The following is a 26,824-nucleotide window of genomic DNA, read 5'->3' as shown; positions in this document are numbered from 1 at the left end:
GACACCTGGGAACAAAGCCCAAGTGCCAGGAGCCCAGGGAAGCTCCATAAACCACCTCTGCTTGCACTCCTTGGCCCAAGTACATTGAAAGGAGCAGGAAGTCCAGACCATATCCAATGAGGAAGACAACCATTCCCAAGTTGCACACATCCACAATTATCACTATCAAGATGAGCAGCTCAATGAAAACCAAAATCTTAACACATGCACCCAGGATTAATACTGAGTAATTAAAGGTGGCTACTTAAATAAAAACCTGGGATCCACCCTCTCCCAACAGCGGCCACCAGCAGTCCTCATTCTTCCCCATCAGAACCATCAACCAACACTGGGATAGTTCTGTTTTCAGAACTAGAAATTCACACACACTAACTTCCACCACCACTCCCGGCCCCACCTTCTGGTGGAAAAAGATATCCTACCTTTAAAACAAATAGCAACCAAGTGCTCAGTTCTATGTAAAGTATGAATATTTATTTCAGGCTTTAGATCCCAATCCATTCCAAAAAGCAAAATCTGATATCTCCTCAGAGTAGCTGCAGCCTCCATGTTGGATGGTCTCACAGAGGCAGCACATTTCATCAGACTTAGCGAGAGTAAGTCCCTGATGCCCACCTCAGCCCAGCCTTAGGAAGGGAAAGAAACAAAACTCACCACCACGGGGCTGAAAAATGCACACGCACTAATGTAAAGGAGCAGCTAAACCTTGGGAAATTGGCTTTTTTTTAAAGTTTGTTTTGTGGGGTTTTTTTATTTTATTTTATTTTTTTTTAGGTTTTGTTGGTTTTTTTTTCTTTTTTCCCCCATTTTCTTTTGCTACCCAATATATACAGCACTTGTGGACTCCCAGTGGGCTCCCAGCTTTAAACACAATGTCTTAAACAGACTAATTCTTCAAGAATCTAGAAACAGACAAAGGTGTTTTGCTGTGAACACTCTGCAGAGATGGGGTTTTGAGGGGTGGTGGCTGTTGGTTCAGAGCTAAACAAAGAATTCACAGCTGAGGAATGCCGAATGGCTGAGAAACACCTAAAGAAATGTTCAACATCTTTAGTCATAAGGGAAATGCAAATCAAAACAACCCTGAGATTTCACCTCACACCAGTGAGAATGGCTAAGATCAAAAACACAGGGTACAGCAAATGCTGGCGAGGATGTGGAGAAAGAGGAACACTCCTCCATTGTTGGTGGGATTGCATACTGGTACAACCATTCTGGAAATCAGTCTGGAGGTTCCTAAGTAAATTGGACATTGCACTACCTGAGGTCCCAGCTATATCTCTCTTGGGCATATACCCAAAAGATGCCCCAACATATAAAAAAGACACGTGCTCCACTATGTTCATCGCAGCCGTATTTATAATAGCCAGAAGCTGGAAACTACCCAGATGCCCTTCAACAGAGGAATGGATACAGAAAATGTGGTACATCTACACAATGGAATATTACTCAGCTATCAAAAGCAATGACATTATGAAATTCATAGGCAAATGGATGGAACTGGAAAATATCATCCTGAGTGAGGTAACCTAATCACAGAAAAACATACATGGTATGCACTCATTGATAAGTAGCTATTAGCCCAAATGCTTGAATTGCCCTAGATGCACAGAACGCATGAAACTAAAGACAGATGATCAAAATGCAAATGCTTCACTCCTTCTTTAAAAGGGGAACAAGAATACCCTTGGCAGGGAATAGGGCAGCAAAGATTAAAACAGAGGCGGAAGGAACACCCATTCAGAGCCTGCCCCACATGTGGCCCATACATATACAGCCACCCAATTAGGCACGATGGATGAAGCAAAGAAGTGCAGGCCGACAGTTACCATATGTATATCTCTCCTGAGAGACACAGCCAGAATACAGCAAATACATAGGCAAATGTCAGCAGCTAACCACTGGACTGAGATCGGGACCCCTGTTGAAGGAATCAGAGAAAGGTCTCGAACAGCTTGAAGGGGCTTGAGACCTCATATGAACAACAATGCCAAGCAACCAGAGCTTCCAGGGACTAAGTAACTACCCAAAGACTATACATAGACTGACCCTGGACTCCAACCTCATAGGTAGCAATGAATAGCCTAGTAAGAGCACCAGTGGAAGGGGAAGCCCTTGGTCCTGCCAAGACTGAACCCCCAGTGAACGTGATTGTTGGGGCGAGGGTGGTAATGGGGGGAGGATGGGAAGGGGAACAAGAATATAGAAGGGGAGGGGGAGGGATTAGGGGAATGTTGGCCTGGAAACCAAGAAAGGGAATAACAATCGAAATGTAAATAAGAAATACGCAAGTTGATATAGATAAAAAAAGTTAAAAAAAAAAAAGAATCAATACAGTGATGGAGGGAAGAATGCAAGGATTCAGACATTCTGTGGAGGGAACTTCCTCTCCAGTAAGGTTCATAAAAAGGAGCAAACTGAGATCTGCAAGAGGAGTGAGTCATCAGGGGCTGTTTGCTTCCCACCCCATGAGTAAGTTTTTGCTGGGTGGCCACTGTAGATCCCCACTTGCTTCCCTCCCTTTGGCCTGAGATGTCAGGGCAGTACAGGGAACTGAAGGAACATGTCACAACTCCTCATTTCCAGAATCATCATCATTATAACAGTCGGCATCTTCTTCTTCCTCGTCTTCGTTATCAATGTCGTTATCATACAGGTTGTCATAAAGCAAATCTGAGCTGTTGTCATTGGAAGGCACTTTAGTTTTGATGCAGTATTCTGCCAGGGTTGTGGGGACCTTCACTCCATCCTTTTCTGCTTCAGCTTTCATGGCTGAGACCTGTTTCCTGGACAGAGGACAACATAGGAACATTTGTAGAGGTCTGTCTATCTAGAGAGGGTCTCAGGCTAACCCACGTGGCTTTGCCTCTATAATCCTCCAGCCCTTGGATGGGAGTGCTGGATTATTAGGGAAAGCCAGCACACTTGTATTAGGTGAGTCTTATAACTGTGCATAACCAAGACTCCCTGTCACTCACATGTCTCAGGCCACACAGAGCAGACATCTTGCATCACGCCAAGGCTCTCAACCATCAGGCACCTTCGTGTCATGGAGAGTCTTTGCCCTAACACTTCAGCCTTGTTTGCAGCAAGGTCTCCTTCGTTTGCTGCTGCAGAGATCAGGCTAGCTCGAGAGCATTTCAAAGCTCTGTCCTCTGCCTCCCATCTCCTGCTAAGGGTTGGGGATTGTGGACGCATGTGCACTACTGGCTCTATATGCGGGTTCTGAACTCCTGCACACATGAGCCAGAGGCCCAGCATGCTTAGTGCCTTGCATTCATGCAGCTGATTACTAGGCCAGACTTTCCCCTCACCCTCTAGGTTCCCCCAGTCACTGAGTCTCCCTGTGTCTGGAGTGGCAGGGCCGAATGCTAGGTAAGAGGTCCTGCATCAGAGCCATGCCCTGCATCTGTGAAATGTGCAGTGCTGTGGGCACCACCTGACCTTCACCCTTTTCCTGCTGGGTTCTGTTTTCCATTGTCCTGTGAGGGCTTGGCAGGTAACAGCTCTGCCACAAAATGCTGCCTGCCTAAGTGTAAATAGCTTCTCACCTAAAGTACAAAAACAGCCATTGAGACTGGGGAGGCATGGCTACTGGAGAAACTGAAAAGAACACCACTTTCTAGAAGCTTCAATTTGTTGCCAGGCCTTGCACATGGATGTTCTTGTAGCTCCTACAGGCCTTTACAATTTACACTAAATACCTTCGATTCTTGATATGACTCACTCACCCCAGTGGCTGACCACTAAACACAAGCAGGGCACAGGGATGGACACTGTAATCCCACTACTTGGGAGGCAGAGGCCAGATCTCTGTGTTCAAGGCCAGGCTGGTTTAAACTGCCTCGCACCCATGCATGTACACACACACACACACACACACACACACACACACACACAGAGAGAGAGAGAGAGAGAGAGAGAGAGAGAGAGAGAGAGAGAGAGAGAGAGAGATACACACACAACCAAAACAAGCCCAGAAGTTCTATACTCCTGTCCAGTGAGTTCTCTTTACTTATTTTTTTTTTTACTGTGCTTTGTTTCTGTTTTGGGTTCTCTTTCAATAGCTAAATTCATCAGGTTACTACTCCATAAATACAACTGAGAATTGTTCTAAAGTACGCAGAATATTGAAGTTTGAACTTAACCCCTTAGATCCAGAATGCCTTACCTAATGATCTCAGCGTACTCCTTGTCCTTTCCTTTGCTGTCCCTCCATTTCCTGAACATGACTGAAGCATCCACATTGGCTGGGGAAAAGGTGTTGGGCTCATTAAGCAGGGAGATTACACTCAGCACGATAGTCGTGAGAAGGAAAGAAGAACCCACAGTGAAGCTCCACGTCCATCATATCCACAAGCACAGTTTTTAAGAAACTACAGTTTTAAAGTTTTTCCCCTTAAAAAATTTCTGATGCAAATTTGAGGTCATAATATTTGATGGCTTATGAAAAGTGGATTATGCAATTTTGTTTTCAGGGGCCAGTGAGATGGCCCAGCAGGTAAAGGAACTTGCCACCAAGCCTGCTGCTCTGCGTGGATCATTGAGTGAAAAGGACAGAGGACGAGAATGCCCCACAAGCTGCTTTATACTCCACGCCACAACATGCAAATATAAATACACACAGTAAATGTCATTTCTTTTCTTAGGACCAGAAGCCACTTCAACCACCAGAACTCCAGGTAGGCCACCCACACAGGACTACTCTGTGTCCCCAGAACCTCCCTGCTGGATCAGAGGCTCGAGAACTCAGCCCTGAACTCTAGTGGAGACCCCCCAGTTCAAAGCAGGCCACAAATAACAGAAACCAAGAAACAAAATACCCATCCAACAAAGACAAACTCAGAAATCAAATGCTGTGCTCTAACTGGACGTCTGCATAGAAGAATGCATATGGGTCCATAGCTACCACCCTGCACAGACCAAAATCTAAGTGGATCAAAGACCTCAGCATAAAGCCAAACACACTGAACCTGACAGAGGGGACAGTGGGGAGAGCCTTTGGAGACAACTTCCTCAACACAGCACCAATAGCATGGGTGCTGAGATCGACAATTAGTAAATGTGACCTCATGAATCTGAAATTTTTCTGTAAGAAAAGGGACACTTTCAATAGGACAAGACGGCAGCCTACAGGAATAGAAAAGATTTTCACTAACTCCACATCCAACAGCGGGCCAATATCCAAAATTATATAAAGAACTCAAGAAACTGGACATCAACAAACCATATAATCCAACTCTGGGACACAGAGGTAAGCAGGATTCTCAATAGAAGAATCCCAAATGGCTGAGACACACCTAAAGAAATGTTCCAGGATCTCAGCCATCGGAGAGATGCAAAACAAAATGGCCCTGAGAGTCCACCTCACACCTGTCAGAATGGCCGAGATCAAAACTACAAGGGATGGATGGCTCAGGCTGGTGAAGATGAGGAGCAAGGGGAGCGCTCCTCCATTGCTGGGGGGAGTGTAAACATGTATGACAGTTCCTCAGAAACTGGGACTAGATCTACCTCAGGACCCAGCTATACCACTCTTGGGGATCCATCCTTCCAAAAGGACACATGCTCAACTATGTTCACAGCTTTATTCATAATAGCCAGAAGTGGGAAACAACCCAGATGTCCCTGAATTGAGGAATAAATAAAGAAAATGTGATACCTTTATATAATGGAGTATTACTCAGCTGTTAAGAAAATGATATCATGGAATTTGCAGGCAAATGAATGGAACTAGAAAAGATAATCCCAAGTGGGGTAACCCAGACCCAGAAAGACATCGTGGAACGTACTCGTCAGGAAGTGCATATGAGCTGTCAAGGGCAAATATGCTAACGTCCACAGACCCAGGAGGCTGGCTACATAACAAGTAGGGCTCTCCCTAGGAAGGGAAATAGGAAGGGAGTAGATTCTGCTGAGGAGGGAAATAGAGGGATCAGGGCACGGTGGGGGACACAGAGAGCACAAGGAGAGACTGCAGGAACTGGAGAGCATTTATGGGGTGATGTGGCAACCTAGTGTAGTGCAAGCTCCCCGGAACCCACAAGGATGACTTTAGGGAGGACTCCTAGTAACAGAGGATACGGAGCCTGAACAGACCGTCTTCTGTAACCAAGTGGTGGGCCTAGGACACCAACCCAGCCACAAGACCTTCCACCTACAATCTGTTCTTCCTGCAGATGCACCTGGGTAAAGGTGGCACAGAACTGGTGGGAGTGGCCAACCAATGACTGGTCTTCTTTGAGGCCCACCCCACAAGAGGAAGCCTATGCCTGACACTAACTGGACAGCCCAGAGACCTATGATGGGAAAACAAAACAAAAAACAAATGATTCCTAATGATGCCTCACCTACTTGTCATCAAAGAGGCTTCTTGGCAGCAGAGGGGACTGATACAGAGGCTCACGGCCAGACACTAAGGGGAGTGCTAGTCCAGGCTGGAGGTCTCCATCAGGCTCCTCCCTCACGAACCCCATAGAAATGGGGGAGAAGGAAATATGGGAGCCAGATGGGTCAAGGACACCAGGAGAACACAGCCCACAGAAACATACATAGAGGCTCAGAGAGGGAAGTGACAATTACAGTCTGCGTGGGTATGTGCCAGGTTGTCTGTATGTTATGGTTGTGTAGCTCAGTGTTCTTGTGGGTCTCATCTCTGACTCTCTTGCCTGCTCCTGGACTGTGATCCTCCCACTGGGCTGCAAGGAAGGTTTGTGCCTGGTCTCAGCTGATATACTTGGGAGGTCTGGTCTTACTCTGAGGAGAGAGGTGTCTGTGTGTGTGTGTATGTGTGTGTGTGTGTGTGTGTGTGTGTGTGTGTGTGTGTGTGTGTGTGTGTGTATGTGAGAGAGAGAGAGAGAGAGAGACAGAGACAGAGACAGAGAGACCGAGACAGAGAGAGGGTTGTGTGTGCGTGTGTGAGAGAGAGAGAGAGAGACAGAGACAGAGAGAGGGGTGTGTTTGTGTGTGTATGAGAGAGAGAGAGACAGAGAGAGGGGTTTGTGTGTGTGTGTGAGAGAGAGAGAGAGGAACAGAGACAGAGAGACAGAGTGACAGAGAGACAGAGAGAGGGGTGTGTGTATGTGTGTGTGTGTGTGTGTGAGAGAGAGACAGAGACAGAGACAGAGACAGAGACAGAGAGAGACAGAGAGCGAGAATAAATTAAAAAAAGAAATTCTCAAATATGTTTTGGGGATAGAGAGAGGACTCAGTGGCTAAGAGCAAGTACTATTGTTCTAGACCCAAATCTGCTATGTAGCACCCAACACACACAACCCTACATCAGGCACTCACACAGTCGCTAACTCCAGCTCCTAAGGATCTGAAACCTCTGGTCTTTTTGGTCACATGCATATACCCACAGACAGATACACAAATGCATAATTAAAAATCAAATAGATTTTTTAAAAAACCTGTTTTCCAGCAACCATCTGGCTAAGCCACCTAGCAGGCAGGGAGGAGGCGATGTGTGCAATCTCAGCACACCTGAGGTGCAGGAGCCAGAGCGAGAGCCTGGCTCTCACAGAAACCAAGGGAGTCACAAGGGAGAGAGGGAATGGCATGTCTGCTTTGAGGCCAGCCTGGTCTACACAGCAAGTTCTTAGCCAGTCAAGGCCATATAGTGAGATCTTGTTTCTAAATAAATATTTAAATACATAAGTAAGCGAGTGAACTAAAGAAATAAACAGAAAACAGCCTGGCCTTGTGTTTCCCTCCCCAGGCCATACCCACCCACCCCGAAGAGCATTGAGAAAGCAAAAAGAGCTCGTTCTTAAAAACCTGAGCGTAACCCAGGGATTGGTGGATGGGGTTTACAGGTTTAGTATAATCTGTCAGAGGTAAACTCCACACAGTGCTGCTGTCACTGACATCAGCTCTATATTCTACCCTGACTCTGCTAATTAGAAGGATCTTTGAAAAGGCAGACAGTAATACCAAAAGATAACCCAGTTAATACTGTCCTTATTGTATATTTCAACATGGAAAAGATATTTAGAGAGGACATCAGGGAAAGTAATCCAGTTCTTTTTTTTTTTTTTTTTTTTTTTTTTCGGAGCTGGGGACCGAACCCAGGGCCTTGCGCTTGCTAGGCAAGCGCTCTACCGCTGAGCTAAATCCCCAACCCCCAAGTAATCCAGTTCTAACTGGAAGCAACACATGGTAAAAAAAGTAGTTTCAATGGTTGACATATTGGGTCTTTCTCTTTATGCTGCTAAAGCAACTGTGACATTTTAATGGTGTCGGCTGAGCAGTGCTGGGATGCTGTTGCTGATGTTCCCAGGACATAATGCAAAAACAAGGATTCCCTGGTGAACTGCACAAAAGTGCAAAGTCTAAAAACTAAGACTGAAAGGCCAGCCTGGTCTACATAGTAAGTTCTAGGATAGCCAGAGCTATGTAGAAAGACCCTGTCTCAGAAACATCAGCAGCAGCAACCACAAAAGCCCCCTAAGATTGGGGAGGCATGCCTCTGGAGATCAAACAGCTCTCACGAAAGACAGGTAAGCAAAAAAGTAACTTAAAAATTTTGCATGAGTGTATGAAGTGTTGTGTGCATGTGTGTGCACACACGTCACATAGGTATAAAGGTGTCTATGTGAAACCAGTCTTCTCCTTCCAAAGTTGACATGAGCTACACAGACATAGCAACCTGAACAAACTACCCTGTCTCTCCAAAAACAAAACAAAACCCCTTCACTGTGCCCATTTTGCTGACAAATGCTTGCAGCAGACCCTGGATCTCTCCCTTTCAACAGGTTGTAGAAGACCAGACAAGAAACTCATACCCGCATCTGTGGCTGCTGGACTGGGTCCCCCCATTCACACCTACCAAGACCACTTTTCCACCCTTTAGGAAAAGGAGAGATGACAGGTACTTCTGGAGAGGACCTCAGAGAAAGCAGCTGTCAGGTCAGGCCATGGCAAGAACTAGAGTCGGTTTCTGGCCGTTTCCCACAAACAGGAGACAAAGGACCATTCACCAGCATTGTCCTCATGGGGTTCCTGGACTTCAGTCCTTCAGAGATGGCAAAACCATCAAACTTCAGTAGATAACAACTGGATTTTTTTTCTTGTTTATTGCTCTACTCAATTCCCACAACCGTATGGACTCCAGCTCTTAAAGGGTTCCACATACTCTTTAGGTGACAAAAACCCACCCACTCACATGCGAACAGTCACAGATGTGAGCACAACTAGACCGGATTCAGAGTTTACTGACAGTGCCTCGGTCAGGCAGGCTGCTAAATGCTGACAGTTCAGCAGCAGTGCTGATTGGAAGATCACCTGTCCATCTGACTGTCTTTCACAGGTGGCATCATTAAACCTGCTGAACATTTGGGAGGCAGAGGCAGCAAATACATGGCAAAGCAGTCTGCAGAACAAATGCTTGGCCAGCCAGAGCTACACAGGGGACATAGCACTTCCACAAGTAACCCTCAAACAAATCTAGCAATTTAGCATCTTTAGAAAGAACCTCCAGGGCTGGAGAGATGGCTCAGTGGTTAAGAGCACTGACTGCTCTTCCAGAGGTCCTGAGTTGAAATCCCAGCAACCCACATGGTGGCTCACAACTATCTGTAATGAGATCTGATGCCCTCTTCTGGTGAGTCTGAAGTACAGCTATAATGTACTCATACATAAAATAAATCTTTAAAAAACCTTTAAAAGAGAGAACCTCCAAAGCGTGCTGGTGCGTGCCTGTATTCCCAGCATGCAGGAGATGGAGGCCCCGAGATCAAGGTCAGCTAGGCTAACAGTAAATCCCTGGGTTTATTTTAAACAAACAAAACAAACAACAACAAAATGAAACCTTTGTCTCAACAAATAACAGAAACAAAAAAAAAAAAAGAGAGAGAGAGAAAGATTCGCCATTGTTGCGAATCATGAGTGGACACGTTCCTGACTTGGCTCCCAAAGACCACCAGATAGTGCCAAGCAGACAAGGCGGTTTCAGACTGAAGTAACAACCAACATCATGCAGCACAGAGACACAAGACCCAAGAGAGTAACCAGCTCTTAAGCAAAGGGACAAAGGCTGCAAGCACCCTAGGGCGTGACTCCAGAACCGCCCAACAACAAAACAGCCTGGTGAGAGCAGAACACACCTCCCTGTTAGGATAAAGAGCTCTCCTCCCCTCTCTCCCTTCTCTCCAGAGAGGATCTTACTGTAGTCTTATCTTCATTGTGTAGACTGGGCTGGCCTTGAACTCACAATCTACAATCTCTACCTCTTGAGGGCTACGATTAAAAGTTTGTGCCACCACAAGTAACCGAGGAAAAATAGTGTGACTTCCTGGTAAACAGGAGGAATAGAGCAGCATCCAGGAAGGGATGTAATGATTAAAAATCTCGTTCCAGGCTTTCTATCAGGGCAGAGGCTTATTCCCCAAAGTAAAGAATCAGAGACATGGAGTCAACACTCAGCCTCTAAAAAGAAGCACCACCAATACAGGGAGACCACTTCCTCAAAGCTAGGGTGTGCACCAGCCCTGCCTGAGTAATAAGCACCACACTCACACTTCAAGGGATAACCAGGATGGGGGTGTGTGACCAACTTTAAATGAACTCTTAAAGACTTATCCTAAGGATACCTCAAACTCCACAGGACCAGACTGGAAATGTAACAGCGACCTACAGTGTTCATCCCTACACTAGGTGTGGGAAACTCACAACAGAAGCAGGCATGGCCGCATCGCTGTAATCCCAGCGCTGGGGGGCAGAGGCAGGTGGATGTGTGTGAGTTCAGGGCCATCTGGTTTATAGCATCACTTCTGCTGGGGAGTCCCTGCAGGTATCACAGCTGGTGGAAACTGAACCTCAAAGAGATGAGGATGAAAACTCACTACAACCTTACTTAGTCAGTGATGCTGGACCAAAACTTCCACAAAGTCTGATCCTGTGGCTTAATCTTCTTACACAGTTGAACACAGTAAAACCTGATGTAAACCAGGGGTTGGGGTGTGGTCTCCACATGACAAGTCTCACAGCAAAGCCTTGGGGACAGCTACATAAAAACTCCTTTACGGATGCACGACCTCGGCAGAGCACCTGAGACCTTCACTCTGAGGATCAAGGCTACCGACTGGGAACAGGACACGGGGCCCAGAGAGGATTCGTAATAACCATAGGGTGGATTCTCATGATGGAGAACGCAGGGTACTTGGGTTTCTTTCGTAAGGATGAGTCCTCCTCACTGAAGGCAAAGCCCAGGATTAGAGCCGAACACACTCTGAGGATTTGGGTGGAGGCTGGCTCCTAACAGGATAGCAGGGGCCTCTGTTTCTCTCACTCCAGGATTCTGGGTAACCAGCCATCGTCCTTCTGTCCTCTGAGGAAAGCAGGCCTGTGCGCTCCACCGGCCTGGTTCCTGCAACGCTTCCTTTAAGCTTTGCCTCCTAACTACCCTTGCACTGGGGCCAAGGAGAACAAAGTGATGCTGCCCTGGTGAGGACAACAGCTGCTAAGTGACTAAGGGGTGTGCAACACACAGTCAGAACACAAGCGGGGAGCACAATTTCAAACTTGTAAGCTGTTTGTTGCTAGACTTTCTCAATCCTTTCAGACCACAGCTGACCATGGGAAACAAAGTACACTGTCTGCTCACCTGCAGCTCACAGTAGCCTGGGAAGCAGAACAGGGCCCTCTCAGGCTGCCTCCTAGACACTTGATGACCTTAGAGTGGAATAAATGAAACTTTCCCTACTTAGTCTGTTACCATAGTCCCTATTCAAAGCCTTTGCTATACAGGGTTCTTCTCAAAGCAAAGAAGTAGAATGCATTTAAACAAAATGTTTAAAATATTTTTCATGTACTCAGCATTCAGATTAGATGTGCCATGTGGAGTGGACTGGGGCGACGCACGCATGCAGCTGGCAGCTATTCTGCCCTCTGGCAGGGGAAGCAAATCGTCATCTCCCACCTGACAGCACACAGGGCCCCAGGCAGCTCCCTGACAGGTGCTGTGGAGCCGCTTTGCTTCCTCACTGACTCACGACTTTCAGCACCAGGGGAGCATAACAGAGACTGCACCTCACAGAAGCAACAAGTCTTTACCTTCTCTTTGTCTGCACCCCACCCCCCTAAGACAAGCTCTTCCTGTGTGGTGCTGGCTGCACATGTATTATGTAGAACAAGTTGGCCTCAAACTCACCGAGATCCTCCTGCCTCTACCTCCAGAATGCTGGGGTTAAAGGTGTGTACCACGACACTGTCCATGAAGTATATTTCTTACTACATCAAAACCATAACTAGTTGGGCTGCCTAAGCTCCTCAGAATCACCCAGGTGGGGTTGGGAAGTTGGATGGAGAAAAGGAGCCTGCTACCTGATGAACAGAATTGGTTCTTGATGGAAAGAGAGAACTGATTTCCATAGCTCTGGCCTCGGACCTCAGCACCTGAGGTCGGTCGGTCTGTCTGTCTGTCTGTCTGTCTGTCTGTCTCTCTCTCTCCCTCCCTTTATATATACATAACACAATTTAAACACAAAAGTTAAGGGATCTAATAAGGAGTAAATTCTAATGTACGAAGAAGAAGCAGGGGCTAGACAGATGGCTCAGTGGTTAAGAGCACTGATTGCTCTTCCAGAGATCCTGAGTTCAAATCCCAGCAACCACGTGTTGCCTCACAACCATCTGTAATGAGATCTGATGCCCTCTTCTGGTGTGTCTGAAGTACAGTTACAGTGTACTTATATATAATAAATAAATAAATCTAAAAAACAAAATAAATAAATAAATAAAAAAGAAGCAGATGAGGAAAATCAGAGTCCCAACCAGCACTGCTCAGGGAGTCAACACTTCAGACTGATGCAGGTGCATGTGTCAGTCAACTAGGAACTGCACACATTCCAGAATCAGGTGCTCCCCTATCCCAACTCCATCTTCAGTTACCGTCACTACAGGCCGATGTGATGAGTCCACTGCCAACACTGTGCACATCCTCCATACGCCCATGCCCCATGCCCTCCTATAAACCTGAGCCGTCACAGCTGCTCTCTCTCTTATCCCCACTCAAAGGCCATCACCTTTCACATCCCCCAACTCTCCAATAAATCTGTTGTGTGAGGTCTGTTGCATGATGTGAATTCTACAGTATTCCTTAGCATGCTGGTCACCAGGATACACTTTTACCTTAAAAGCCGTCCAACACACCCTCATGCAATAGCAAGAGAGAAAGTCACAAACGCAGGAAAGATTCTGTTCACTGATTCAAACAGAATGAGACACACCACATATACGCCCAAACGAAGTTTCAAGGAGCAGATGTCTGTACTCCCTGTGTATTTGGGAGGTTGAGGTAAGAGATTTACTTGAGTCCAGGAATTTGAGGCTGGTCTCAAAAAATAGCCAGGTTAGTGGTGGAACACACTTTTAATCCCAGCACTGAGGTGGCAGAGGCAGGTGGGATCTCTGAGTTCCAGGACAGCCACAGGGCTACAGAGAGAAAGAAACCCTGTCTCAAAAAATGAGCCCACCAACTAACCAACAAATAAATGAAAGCAAAACACAACACAGTTCACTCCATAGAACATCTTACCTCACATTCTGAGGAGGATTCCACCTTTCAGAGGGCAGCTCTCCACTCTGTGGGTCATCTACAGGCGGATGAAGGATTGAAATGCATACATCTCCATTCTACAAGACAATGATACAATGTTCAGTAAAATGTAAGAGACTGATACAAGCAAGGTGCAACCCCACACATCTGCAACCCAGGCGGAGGCAGAGGCCCAGCTGGGCTACTATACAGTCTCTCTCTCTCTCTCTCTCTCTCTCTCTCTCTCTCTCTCTCTCACACACACACACACACACACACACACACACACACACACACACGTGTGATTTAACCCCATGCCTTGGTAGATATGAGAGTTTGAGGCCAGCCTGGGCTATACAGCAAATTCCAAACCAGCTAGGGCTACAGGTAAGAATCTGACTCTAATAAAACAGAACCAAAAACCCAAAAATGTGATGAAGTTTTTTATTAAAATTTCTCCATGCTCAATTTCTAAGTTGAAGAAGAATTAAATATTATAAAATTTTATTTGGACCGGGTATGGTGGCACATGTCAGCACTCAAGGAGACAAGAGGCAGGATGGTCACTCAAAGTTTGAGACAGCCTGATCTATATACATATTATGTTCCAGGCCACCTAGGGCTATTATTCCTCAAGCAGAACAAAACATATGGGGTAGTCTCCAAGATAGATGTCTGTCCTGTCTGTAGCATCATCTTTCTGAAACAAACAGAACAAGCAAGCAAGCATGGTACCTGCTAAGTACACGGTTACCAACTGACCGCTGTGCTATACGATCTGCATAATGCATAAGCACTGTAAGAGCAGATCTATCAAGCACAGTCAATACGTCAAACACACAGCCACAGGGAGGTATCTAAATAAACATATACTCAATAGAAAACAGGTCAGTAAAACAGTCATTTGTTTCTTTTCTCCCCCTACCTTCCCTTTTCCTGTTGTTTTTCAAGACAGGTTTCTCTGTGTAGCCAAGGCTGTTCTGGAACTCTGTAGACCAGGCTGAGCTCAAACTCAAGAGACCCACCTGCCTCTGCCACCCGAGTGCTGTGATTACAGGCGTGGCCACCACTGCCCGGCGAGTTATTTGTTTTTTAAATCTCAAGGATGGAGATAAGAGTTAAAAGTTTTCGAACTGATAATATATATATATATATATATATATATATATATATATATATATATATAATGTGAGGTATAAAAATTATTATGTATAATCAAATTAAAATACATGCAGACGGCTAGACGGCTAGACGGTGGTAGCATAAGCTTTTTATTCTAGCACTTGCAGAGGCAGGGGGATCTCTGAGATCGAGGACAGCCAGGGATACACAGAGAAAGCCTGTGTAGAAAAACTAAACAAACTACTTCTTTGTATGTGTGAGTAGCCCCTGTGAGGGAGTCAGTGGTGACCACCATGTCATTTCCTCTCTGCCTTATTTTTTTGAGCACTAAGATAGTCAACTACACGGCTTAGCTAGGAATCCTCCTGCCTCTGCCTACACCTCACTGGAATTAGGTCTACACTGCACTGTCTCACTTGGCTTCTCACAGGAGCTGGGGACGGGAGCTCAGCCCTCATGTCTGCACAGTAATCACTTTCCTGAGGCATCACCCAAGTGCAAAGCACTTTAAAGTGTGTGTGTGTGTTTGTGTGTGTGTGTGTGTGTGTGTGTGTGTGTGTGTTTTGAATTTCTTAAATTATATGTATGTACTGGGAGGAACAGAGGGAGGGAAAACTGTAGTTGGGATGCACTGTATGAGAGGGAAAATGTCTCTTTGTATGAAAATGTCTGTCAATCAGCTGGTCTTACTATTGCTGTGACGGAACACCGTGACCAGAAGCAACTGGAAAGGGCTTATTTGACTTACACTTCCTCAGCACTGTTGGAGGAAGTCAGGACAGGAACTCAAAGGAGGCAGGAGCTGGTGCTGAGGCATGGAGTGGTGCTTCTTAACTGGTTTGTTCCTCATGGCTTGCTTGGCCTGCTTTCTTATGGAACCCAGGAGCACCAGTCACCCCCAACACGGCGAATGGGCCTTTCCCATCAAGGGTGCCCTGCACACCAGGCCCAGCCTGACTGCCGCTCTGGGGCCACTGCACGTCCATAGCCTCTGGGAGCTGAGCAGAGATGAGACAGTAGAAGGCTGGCTAGACAGTGACGTGCAGAGGGGCTCCTAGTGGCAAAAGCTTCTGGAGGGCGTTCTCTTCCCAGGCAGTGTTACAGCTCTTGTGTGACAGATGCTCTCAGACAATGGAGTAATTCTCACACATCTTTATTGCTATTGGCTTGGTCTGAAATGTTTAGGGATGCCTCGTCTCTATGTGGAGGCACTGACCCTCCATGACTGATGGCCACAATTCTCTCCATGGTAGGCTGTGGCTATGAGACCAGGGCCTGGTGACAGGAGCAGGCGAAGCTCCTAATGTTTGTCCCTCGTGGGTCCCTGGGTCTTCAAGCCCACCTCGATCTTACTAGGCTTCCTCTCACAGTCCACTGTCCTGCAGTGTCCAGCAATCAAATCTTTAAGACAAAAAATAACATGGAGAAATGGCTTTGATATAGGACCTAAGTTCAGTTCCCAGCACCCGCATCATGCAGCTCACAACCACCTGTAGCTCCAGTAGGTCTGATCTCATTGTCTTCTGCAGACCTGCACACACAGGTGTACAAACGTACACACACACAAACACACACACAAAGGTGTACACACAAACACACACAGGTGTACACACAAACACACAGGTGTATACACGCACACACACACAGCTGTACACACGCACACACAAACACATAGGTGTATATACGCACACACAGGTCTTCACACGTACACACAAACAGGTGTACAAACTCACACACACAGATGTACACAGACACAGGTATACACACGTGTACACACACACACGCACGCACACACACAGGATTACACACACAGGTGTAGACATGTGTACACACACAGATGTACACACACACTCTCATACACACACAGGTGTACACACACAAGTGTACACATGTACACACACGTGTACATACTCACAGGTGTACACACACAACTGTACACATGTACACACATGTGTACATACTCACAGGTGTACACACACAACTGTACACACACACTTGCACACACAGGTGTACACACACACACAGGTGTACACACACACAGAGTAAATTTTTTTTTAAATTTCATTTTACTTTTATGTGTTCTGCCTTCATGAACATCTGTTTACCACATGAGTATAATGCCCATAGAAGCTATAAAAGGGTGTAGAAGTCACATACAGCTGGCTGTGAGCTAGTGTGTGGGTGCTGGGAACTGAATTCAGGTCATCCAGAAGAGCAGTGCATGCTCTTAACTGCTGAATGTCTTCCCAGCTCCAGAAATTACAAACAAGCAAATAACCAGACCACCTGCTGTATCTGGTTGAAAGCCTGAGGCTGAGGCAGTTCTAAGTTCTCCTAAGGAAACTACTCTGCTGCTTTGTTAAGAGGACATACTGCCTGTCAGGCTGCCTCCCAGGTAACCATAGTTATGCCCCAGACTGATGCTGCTGTCAGCTTTGGTCAGAAAAGCTCCCTTCTGCAGTAGGCTCATAACTTGTCGCCTCAGTCACAAACAGGGCATCTACATACCCCTCCTCAAGTGCTCAGCAACCACAGGTCAGCAAGGCGGTAAGCAGTCTTGGGAGCCTGGAGCTGACTACTGCACATGACACGCAGGTGTTCTCGTGCACTCACAGCAGCTGTGAATACTTTCATGTGCCCTACAGGAAAACACCTGCCAACATCCTGTCACTCAAAGGGCAGAAACTCAACAAGCCCCACCCTTCCTTGAGCTTATAGTTAATGGCTGTTAGGGAGGAAGAGTTTCTTCAATGCTAAAATCCTGGTGCCACTAGTAAGGTGCCCAGGCACTGTCAGCAACCACATGCAACCCATTTACCAAAACAAAAACAAGGCAGCAACAATAGCAAGAAAAAGTGGACAGGGTAGAAAGAGGAGCAGCTGGAAGGAGGAAAAGAATGAGAGAACCAAAGTGGGACAAGAGGGAGTAATGGAAGGAATATGATAAAAAATTATATCCATGTATGAAATGTATGAAACCCATTCTGTATAGTTAATACTTTTTTGTTTTTTTGTTTTGTTTTGTATTGTTTTTTAAGACAGGGTCTCTTTCTGTCCTCAAACTCACAAACCTACTCTTTGGTTGGTTGGTTGGTTTTTTCGAGACAGGATTTCTATCCTGGACTCAATTTGTGGACCAGGCTGACCTAAAACTCACCTGCCTCTGCCTCCCTAGTGGGTGCTAGGATTAAAAGTGTGCATCATTACCCCCAGCCACAAAACTACTTTTGTAGAAGCAAGAACGTATCCCTTTAAAAAAAATTTAGGGCTAGAGAGATGGCTCAGCAGTTAAGAGCACTGACTGCTCTTCTGGAGGTCCTGAGTTCAAATCCCAGCACCCACATGGTGGCTCACAACCATCTGTAAAGGGATCCAATGCCCTCTTCTGGTGTGTCTGAAGACAGCACAGTGTACTCACATACATAAAATAAGTAGATCTTTAAAAAAATTCTTTAGATGAATTTTACTTACTAAACTTTGGTCTTATCATCATGCCTTGGCTAGCTAGGAGTTCTATATACACTAGACTGGAACTGAACTCCTTGAGATCCATTCATCTCTGCCTACTGAGTGCTGGGATTAAAATTCTATGTTACAATGGCGGGCTAGAGTAACTGGGTTGGACATGGAGGCACACATTTGCAATCCTAACACTTGAAAAGCAGAAGCAGGTGAATGGCTCTAAGTTCATGCCAGCCTAGTTTACACAGTGAGATACAGATCTGTCTGCTATCACTACAGTAAACTGTTTCAAGTAAACTCAAAAAAGCAAACAAAAAGTCAGAAAAGTCTGGGAACTGCTGGGCTGGAAGTAGAAATCAGTATTAATGTGCCCCAGCACCACAAAAACCACACTCCAGTGGTGCTTGTACATTCACAGGACTATGAATTAACGTTTTTAGAAGCTTTCAAGTTCTATCACACCAGTTTAAAATACTCTGCTTGGTGTTTTCCCCACTCCTTACCTCCCCAGATTTCTCACTACCATCTTGCTCTTCTGTTGAATACCTGGACCTTAAATACAAATGTAACCATACAATATGCAAGCCTTTCTCTGACTTCTTTCACTTTCCTGCATGTTTCAGTTGCCTCTCCTTTGTGACCCCCTGCGTGGATGTGGTGAGCTGGTGCTGTGGGGACACTGGTGTGCGCAGTGCTGAGCTCTACACTTGTGTGCTCGCCTACAGCGTGTGCTTCTTCTCCCTTACAGCAGAACTGTGGGTTAGATGTGAGACCCATGTTTACCTTTGTCTAAGAGCACGTCCACTGTCCTGTGCGTTACCGGCAGTGTGTGGCATCTGCAGTCCTTGTTCCTCAGATGCAGCTAGCCTAGGCTGGTGTGATGTGTCCTTCAGTTCATTCAATAATTGTCAGGTTCTCCTTGTATTTTCCTACAGGTTGTTGCCCAGTCGGGCCTAATCCTCTTACCTCAGCCTGAGTATACATTTGTGGCTAACTTTGGCTACTTTTCAACTAGGTTAATCTTCTTACTACTGAGTTTTTTGAAATTCCTTAAAGAACTTTACAGACTGAGCTGGCCTCAACTGCAGGAGCCCTCTTGCCTCTGCCTCTAGAGTTTATTTCTGAGCAGCTTTTGAACATTTTTATCATCTGTTGTTGTTGTTCATGGAAATGCAACTATTAATAAGTGTGCTACTTCCCACTTGTGCTAATCTTAACAGGGAGGAGGTCAACTGCTCTGTGGACAAGGATTGACTAATGTGGATGTTGGAGGGGAAGGGGAATCACCCCTGGACAGGTTGTTAAGAAGGCTAGCTGAGCAGGCCCTGAGATATAAGCCAGAAAGACTTTCCCCATGACCTCTGCATCAATCAGTTCCTGCCTTGGCTTCCCTCTCTGGACAGTGACCCAGAAGATGCAAGCCAAATAAACCTTCTCATAGGAATCTGTGGTGGTTTATCACAACAGAAGCCATAGAAAGTACACCACTCAACGAGTGTGGTGTCATGACCGGGCATCACAATTCCTGCCTACAATGTCAAACCTTGGGAAACTGAGGAAGGAAGAGTGTGAGTTAGAGGCCAGTGTGGGTTCCAGGCCAAAAACTCCAGTAATTACACACGTTCTCAATCCTTGGTAACAAGTTTCACACTCTACTTCTCTCTCGATGTTGATTTGGCCCTACCTCTAGATCTCATTTCTCTATAAATTTTATGGGCATCTTGCTGAGAGAGAGAGAGAGAGAGAGAGAGAGAGAGAGAGAGAGAGAGAGAGAGAGAGAGAGAGAGAGAGAGAAAGAGAGAGAGAAAGAGAGAGAGAGAGAGAGAGAGAGAGAGAGAGAGACTTACTTTGATTGGATATTTATGGATCATTTATGCCAAATACTCTCTGCCCTCTTACAGTTGTCTTTTATTAGGAGCTCAGCTGGTGAAGCACTAGCTGTGACATCGTGAAAACCTAAATTCAGTCCCCAGTGTGCACATGAAATGCTGACTGTTGCTGGTGTGGTGAGGTGGTGCTGATGCACAACTTTAATCCCAACACTCAGAAGGCAAAAGCAGAAGACCTCTATGAGTTCAAGGCCAGCCTGGTCTCCAGGATAGTCAGGGCTACACAGAGAAATCTTCTTTTGAACAAAGAAAAGAAATATCTAAGTGTCATTTTTAGATAAAATAAAAAATAAATACATGAACAGAGTTGAGTTTCATGGCAACCCTGCAATCCCAGGGCTGATATAGAGAAAGGTGTATCCCTGGGGCTGGCTGATCAGCCACCCTTAAGCAGTTGGCAATACTCAGGCCCCATAGAAAGACCCTAATTCTAGGATCATATTCACCCCCTACACCCATTCTTCTTTTCCTAATGCTGGTTCCCTTCCTATTTCCTATAGTCCCCATTCTAATTTTATGTCTGTCCGTCTCTTGCTTGATTACTGTTTCTACTTTTAAGATTTGGATATGTATGAGAAAATTTTTGTTTTGTTTTTTGTTTTTCAAGACAAGGTTTCTTTGTATAGCCCTGGTTGTCTTGGACTCACTTTGTAGACCAGGCTGGCTCACAGAGATCTGCCTGCCTCTGCCTCGAGTGCTGGGAATTAAAGGTGTACAGCACGACAGTGGCTCAAGAAAACAAAGTGTTTGTCTTTCTGAATTGGGCCTATTTTGTTTACTCATTTCTGCTCATTTTCCTACAAATGACAGGACTTTACTTTTTTTTTTCTAGATAATATTCTGTTGTGAGTCTATAGTACATCTTCTTTTCCCCATGTATGTTTCTGCTGTCTGTCTGTTTTGGAATAGGATCTCACTACATAGTCCTGGCTGGCCTAGACCTCTACAAGTAGATCAAGTGGCCTCTATTCAGAGCTATCCCACCTCTCCCTCTGCCTCTGCCTCCGCCTTCAGAGGTGCAGTGAGATTAAATGTGTGCACCACCACGTCTGGAACTGGCACTGACCTGCTGCCTCTGCTTCTCAGTGCTAGGGCTTACACTTTGCTGTGTGTTTGAGACAGAAAGCCCTATGTGACCTGGGTACTTGGTAAGCCCAGGATAGAATCCTCTTGATTCCATCAAAATGCTCTAACAACAGAAATGTCCTACTGGGTCCAGTTTATGTGGCATTGGCAACTAATGGGCATCTAACCTGGTTGTGTACCTAACTGTTGTGAAGTTAAGGGAAGTGTAGGCAGGCAGGGATCCAAACTGTATTTAACCCTGAGTTTCCTGGGTACATAGCAAGCAACTAGCTCACATCACAGTTCCAATTTTTTGAGGAACGTCCATGTTAATTTTTACACCAACGCACATGCCCAACCAACAACCATACGAGTTACTTTTTCTCCACAACTCTGCAGCCGTGTCCTTTTCCCCTTCCTGTCTCTTTAAAAGTTTATGTGTATGGGAGTCTTGTTATATTATGTCTGGGCAGGACATGGTGGTATACATCTTTAATTCCTGTACTTGGGAGGCAGAGACAGGTGGGTCTGTATGAGTTCAAGGCCAGCCTGCTCTCTATATAGAATCCCAGGCTAGCCAAGGTGAATACTACGACCCTCTCTCAAAAAATAAAAAGTTCTGATTATGTGATAAAAATGTACATGTATGGGGCTACAGACATCTCTTGGTAGTTTAGAATGTTTGATGTGGAGCTGGAGAGATGGCGCCACAGTTAAAAGAGCACTGACTGCTCTTCCATAAATCCTGAGTTTAACCCCAGCCACCACATGGTGGCTCACAACCAACTACGATGTGAGCTGATGCCCTCTTCTGGCACACAGGGGTACATGCAGATAGAACACTTATGTAAAATGAATAAATAAATCTTTACCAAAATAAGGGAAAAAATGAATACTTAATGCCAGTTACTGTAGAAGACCTGAGTTTCTCTCACAACACACACAAAGTGCCTCACACCTCTCTGGTTTTAGGGGATCTGATGCCCTAACATGTCTGCACGATCACGGTCTATAAGCATATATGCAGGCAAAACACTCACATACATAAAATAAAAATGACCCAAGGCAGAGTCTGTTTGGTCCTGGACATCCTGGTACTCTCTTGGTAGAGTAGACTGAGCTCAAACTCAGATCCACCTGACTCCTGAGTGCTGGAAACTAAAGAGATAAGAGATGCACTATTGCTCTCCAGCTATAATAAATAGAATTTAAAAATGTGTATTTGAAGGATACCATTTGTCCCTTTGAAGAAAGAAAAAAGCTTGTCTGAGCCACGAATCCCAGCCCTCAGAAGTCAGAGCCAGGCAGATCTCTGTGAGATTGAGGCCAACCTAGTCTACAAAACGAGTTCCAGGACAGCCAGGGCTACACAGAGAAACAAGGACAACAACAGTGCACAGTTCTCCGTCCATGGCGGTTCTCATGTGTATGAGTGTTTCCTGTCCGTGTGCTGGGTGTGCAGCCGGTGCTTGCGGAAGACGTAAGTGTATTGTATCTCCTGAAGCTTGAGTTACAGATGGATGCTGGGAATCAGACCAGAGGCCTCTGCAAGAGCAGTCGGTGCTCTTAGCTGCAAAGCCAGCTCTCCAGCCTTTTATGGTCCTTGTTAAAGGCCAGAGAGTAAAATGAACACAAGATAAATGTCAGCCTCCTTGGAGAGCAGAGTGAGCTACAGACCTGCAGCCCCACAGCTGAGAGTTCTCCCATCACAGGGAGCTGCACCCTCAAACCCTCAAACTGTGACTCATCTGTAGATTCTTCTGTAATGTATTTTGTTTACAGCAATATAGAAAGCAACTAGCTTGGGCAGTGATGACAATTTTTGGGGGGAAATAAAATAATAAATAGGGCGAGGAATGTAGTACACAAGTGTAAGTCAGCCACTGGGGAGCTGAAGCAGGACTGCCCTGAATGGAAGCTGCCTAAGCCACAGTGTGCATGTGTGTGTGAGTGTGCATGTGTGTGTGATGAGTGTGTGTGTGCATGTGTGTGCTGAGTGTGTGTGCATGTGTGTGTATGTGTGCGATGAGTGTGTGTGATGAGTGTTTGTGATGAGTGTGTAATGAGTGTGTGTGTGCATGTGTGTGTGATTGTGCGTGTGTGTGCATGTGTGTGTGTGATGAGTATGTGCATGTGTGTGTGATGAGTGTGTGTGCAGGTGTGTGAGTGTGTGTGTGTGTGATGAGTGTTTGTGATGAGTGTGTGTGTGTGTATGTGATGAGTGTTTGTGATGAGTGTTTGTGATGAGTGTGTGTGTGTGTGTGTGTGTGTGAGTGTACGTGTGCATGAGCGTGCACAGGGTGATGCAGGATAATGAAAACAGCATTAAGGGTCTACAGTGAGCTCTTTCAACAGCCAGTCTCAAAACAAGGCCAAGAAGCCTCAGCCCTTAAGCACTGGCTGCTCTTCAGAAAACCCTGGTTCATTACCAATACCGCATGGCAGCTCAAGGGACCTCACACCTTTCTTCTGGCTCCACAGGCATTGCCCATATGTGGTACACAGTCGTCCACACAGGCAGACGTCCATAAACATAAAAAGATAAAAGACCAAGATCCACAGCCGAGTACAGTGCTCTCATCTACGAATTCTCAGGATCTGGAAGGCAGAAAGAACAGGCAGAGGCAGGACTACAGTGACTTCACACCAACCTGGGCTACTGAGACCCTGTCTCAGTCTTACTCTCCCCAAACCCGGAGCACCAAACAAAAGGGGTATGTGAGGATACAGCGTTGGGGTACATACTTTAACTCCCACCACTGGGAAAGACTAAGCCAGGACTCGAGGGTGTGCATTACCCAGGGCGATGCAGGGAGACACTGCCTCAAAATATCCAAAGTGTCAACTGTTTCTGAAACCTCTTTATCCTTTAAACTTTGTCTATGAGTGTTTGACTTCCTGTGTGTCTGTGGTGCACATGTGTGCTCGGTGTCCATAATGCCAGAAGAGGGCACTGGATCCCCGGGAACTGGAGGTACAGACACATGGCTGTGAGACACTGTGTTGGTGCTGGAAACTAAACCTGGATCTTCTGCAAGAGCAACAAATGCTCCTAACCATTCAGCTATCTCTCTAGCCCCATGTAACCTTTTTAAAATCTAAAGTTGCTGCAAAAATCATTTTTAAAAGTTTATGTCAGTGGCTTTTAATGTGGCTAAAACATTTAGACAATGAGAACAAAACATACAAATAGTGCACCAAATCTTAATTTTTTAAGAATTTTATATTTAGAATGTCCATGAGTTTAACAACAATGAGATAGTTAATAACGTCTCTGGTTTATAAGGTCATAAAACTGCCACAGTATAACCTGTGTATGAAATCCTAGTGCATTATCTTTAGTCTTGTCAGTTGATTCCTAGTTAGGATAAATCATTAAAGCTAGTATTACAGAAATTACAAGATCTATAAGATAGTGGATATTTCTATCTTCCACACAGAGAATAACTCGATTTAGTAAAACCAACACAGTGAACAAGAACAATCAAGAAGTGAAGCAGAAAAGTGATTCCGTCTGTCTCACGCTCGAAGCTTTGCTGCCCCAATAACACCGAGCGAAGGCTGGGCCCAGGGATGTGCCCACTGTTACTGGGATAGGATGTTCAAGTCCAGCACTGGCAATGTAACAGTGGAGAGAAAGGGAGAGGGAACGGAAAAGTTAACACAAATGACTTGCCAGTTCCAGGATTCAAATATATGTCTTTTCCAATTATATCTCACTACTATCAGACAGCAAATGCCTGGCTTGTTTTGTCCAAGCTAGCCTTTAGGTCCTGGGCTCAGGCTCTCATGATAGCAGGCTTTCCCATGCACTGTAAGTTGAGGTTCTAGGGTGGGGTAGGGTGAGGGTGGTAATGAATATTTTATTTAAGTCATCCTATCTATAAGGTTTGTAGTCATTTGCATAAAGACAACAGTCCAAGTAGATTCCAGTTGAATGCTTTTGAGCACAGGAAAACATGTAACTAGAAAACTACTTAATAAAAAAAAAAAAAAAAAAAAAAAAAAAAAAAAAAAAAAAAAAGAGTCTCACTATCTAGCCCTATCTGGCCTGGAACTCTCTAAGCAAACCAGGCTAACTTTAAATTCACAGAGATTCACCTGCCCTCCAAGTGCTAGGATTATAGTGTACAGCAGCATATCCTGCAGCCAATACATTTCTTAACTGTAAATAATAGGACAAAATGGAAAGGAATCTTTTTTTTCCCTCCAGAAGAGAGCAATACAGATGGTTGTGAGCCATCATGTGGTTGCTAGGAATTGAACTCAGGACCTCTGGAGAGCAGACAGTGCTCTTAACCTCTGAGTCATCTCTCCAGCCCTATGCAGAAAGGAATCATACTGGGTAGTATAATCACTGATGGCAAACCCACATTGAATTTATTTTGTATTTAAAGATCCATCTTTAACCCTGCAGATAGAGGAATTGGTTCTAAGCATGAGATTGCCGGTGTTACAGACATTGCAGTACCCGCCCCTGGAGATTCGAACACCGAAAGAGAACAACAGGAACTCCACCTGGATCCTCTGCAAAAGCCGGGTGCACTCTTAACTGCTGACTCATCTCTGGGGCTCCAACTAAATTTCCTTTTGTTCTGTGTTTCTGCCTCATTTTTATATCTTTCATAAACATAGTATTTTTAAAAGAATTAAATTCACAATTATTACAGTAAAGTTTACAGCCTTTTTGGCCATAACAGTACTTAATAAACTATAATCAAAGTTTGATCCCCACACACCCCCATACAGGGTTTCTCTGTGTATCCCTGACTATCCCAAAGCTCTCTCTGTAGACAAGACTGGTCTCCAATTGAGATCCACCTGCCTCTTCTAGGATTAAGTGTGTGTGTGTGTGTGGGGTACCACAATTCGAACTCCATCTTTTGCTGTTTGACACGTCTGGATTTATTGGGGGAGAGGTGCCATGGTGTGTGTAGACCAGAGGACAACTCTGAAGAGTCAGTTCTCTCCCTCCACCATGCAGCTTCTGGAAACTAACTCAAGCTGCCAGGCTTGGTGGCAGGCGCCTGTTCTGGTTGAGCCTTCATGCAGTGCCTTAGTGTTATGATTATGTTAAATACTAAGAGAATATCACAGGCGCTGTTTCTGGAGAGGTAACCACACATCACTGTTGTCCTGTGTATTCTAGCTAGAAAAACAAAAACAAAACTGTGCGTGCCCAGAACCCACTTGGGAAGCCCCGAGGACAATGAAAGACAGCCTGAAATCCATCAGGAAAGTTGTGTCAAACCCAAATTAACCAGGAAGTGCAATGAAGACACCTCACAGGAGAGGGTAATGCACAGATTACTCCAGTACTGTCAGGATGCAGCCCGAAGCTAAGTATGTTTCATGTTTCAACCACCAGTTCTCCTAGAAATGCTGTCTTCAGGACATTAGCTTGTTCACAGAAGAACCTCACCTTGGATTTATTCCAAGAGGCTCGAATGCTCAGCTGTAACCCCTGACAGGAAGCCAGTCCAAATCAAGTGGATAAGTTCTCCGCCCCAAAAGCCCAGTCTGCGCACAGCAACAGGTAACCCTCATTATGAGGGCTAGGGACACACACACAAATACATTTATATGACTTTATTAAACTTTTAAAATGCAAATGTTAACACACGAGCATTATAATCTTATTAGTAAGCTGCTAAGGCTTAATCTTTAACTGGATTATAATTACTACATATTATCATTAAACCAGACACTACAAAGTAGGAGTGCAAAAATCATGAATATTTCCCTGTAG

At 45.4% G+C, this 26,824-nt stretch overlaps 1 protein-coding gene across 3 annotated transcripts in view; it reads right to left on the bottom strand.

Annotated features, from left to right (window-relative positions):
* Nucleotides 1-448: 448 nt before the first annotated feature.
* LOC120093786 (ubiquitin-conjugating enzyme E2 R2-like) overlaps nucleotides 449-26,824 on the bottom strand; it is a 41,245-nt gene continuing 14,869 nt past the window's right edge. The window contains exons 2-4 of one of the 3 annotated variants that reach the window (XR_010053641.1): nucleotides 13,538-13,635; nucleotides 4,172-4,250; nucleotides 2,734-2,786 (exon numbers count right to left, since the gene is read on the bottom strand). Coding sequence is in view for 1 of the 3 variants with exons in the window: in XM_039080499.2 (XP_038936427.1) it covers nucleotides 2,567-2,786; nucleotides 4,172-4,230 (279 nt within the window). In the remaining 2 variants the exon portion in view is untranslated. Of the gene's footprint in view, nucleotides 2,787-4,171; nucleotides 4,993-13,537; nucleotides 13,636-26,824 lie in introns of those variants that run through there. The other 2 variants (XR_010053640.1, XM_039080499.2) reach the window with 2 other exon arrangements.

This window comes from Rattus norvegicus, chromosome 7 (genome assembly GCF_036323735.1).
Source record: "Rattus norvegicus strain BN/NHsdMcwi chromosome 7, GRCr8, whole genome shotgun sequence".
Lineage (NCBI taxonomy): Eukaryota > Metazoa > Chordata > Mammalia > Rodentia > Muridae > Rattus > Rattus norvegicus.
The sequence above is the reverse complement of the archived record's forward strand: the minus strand, read 5'-3'. Positions and strand labels throughout refer to the sequence as shown.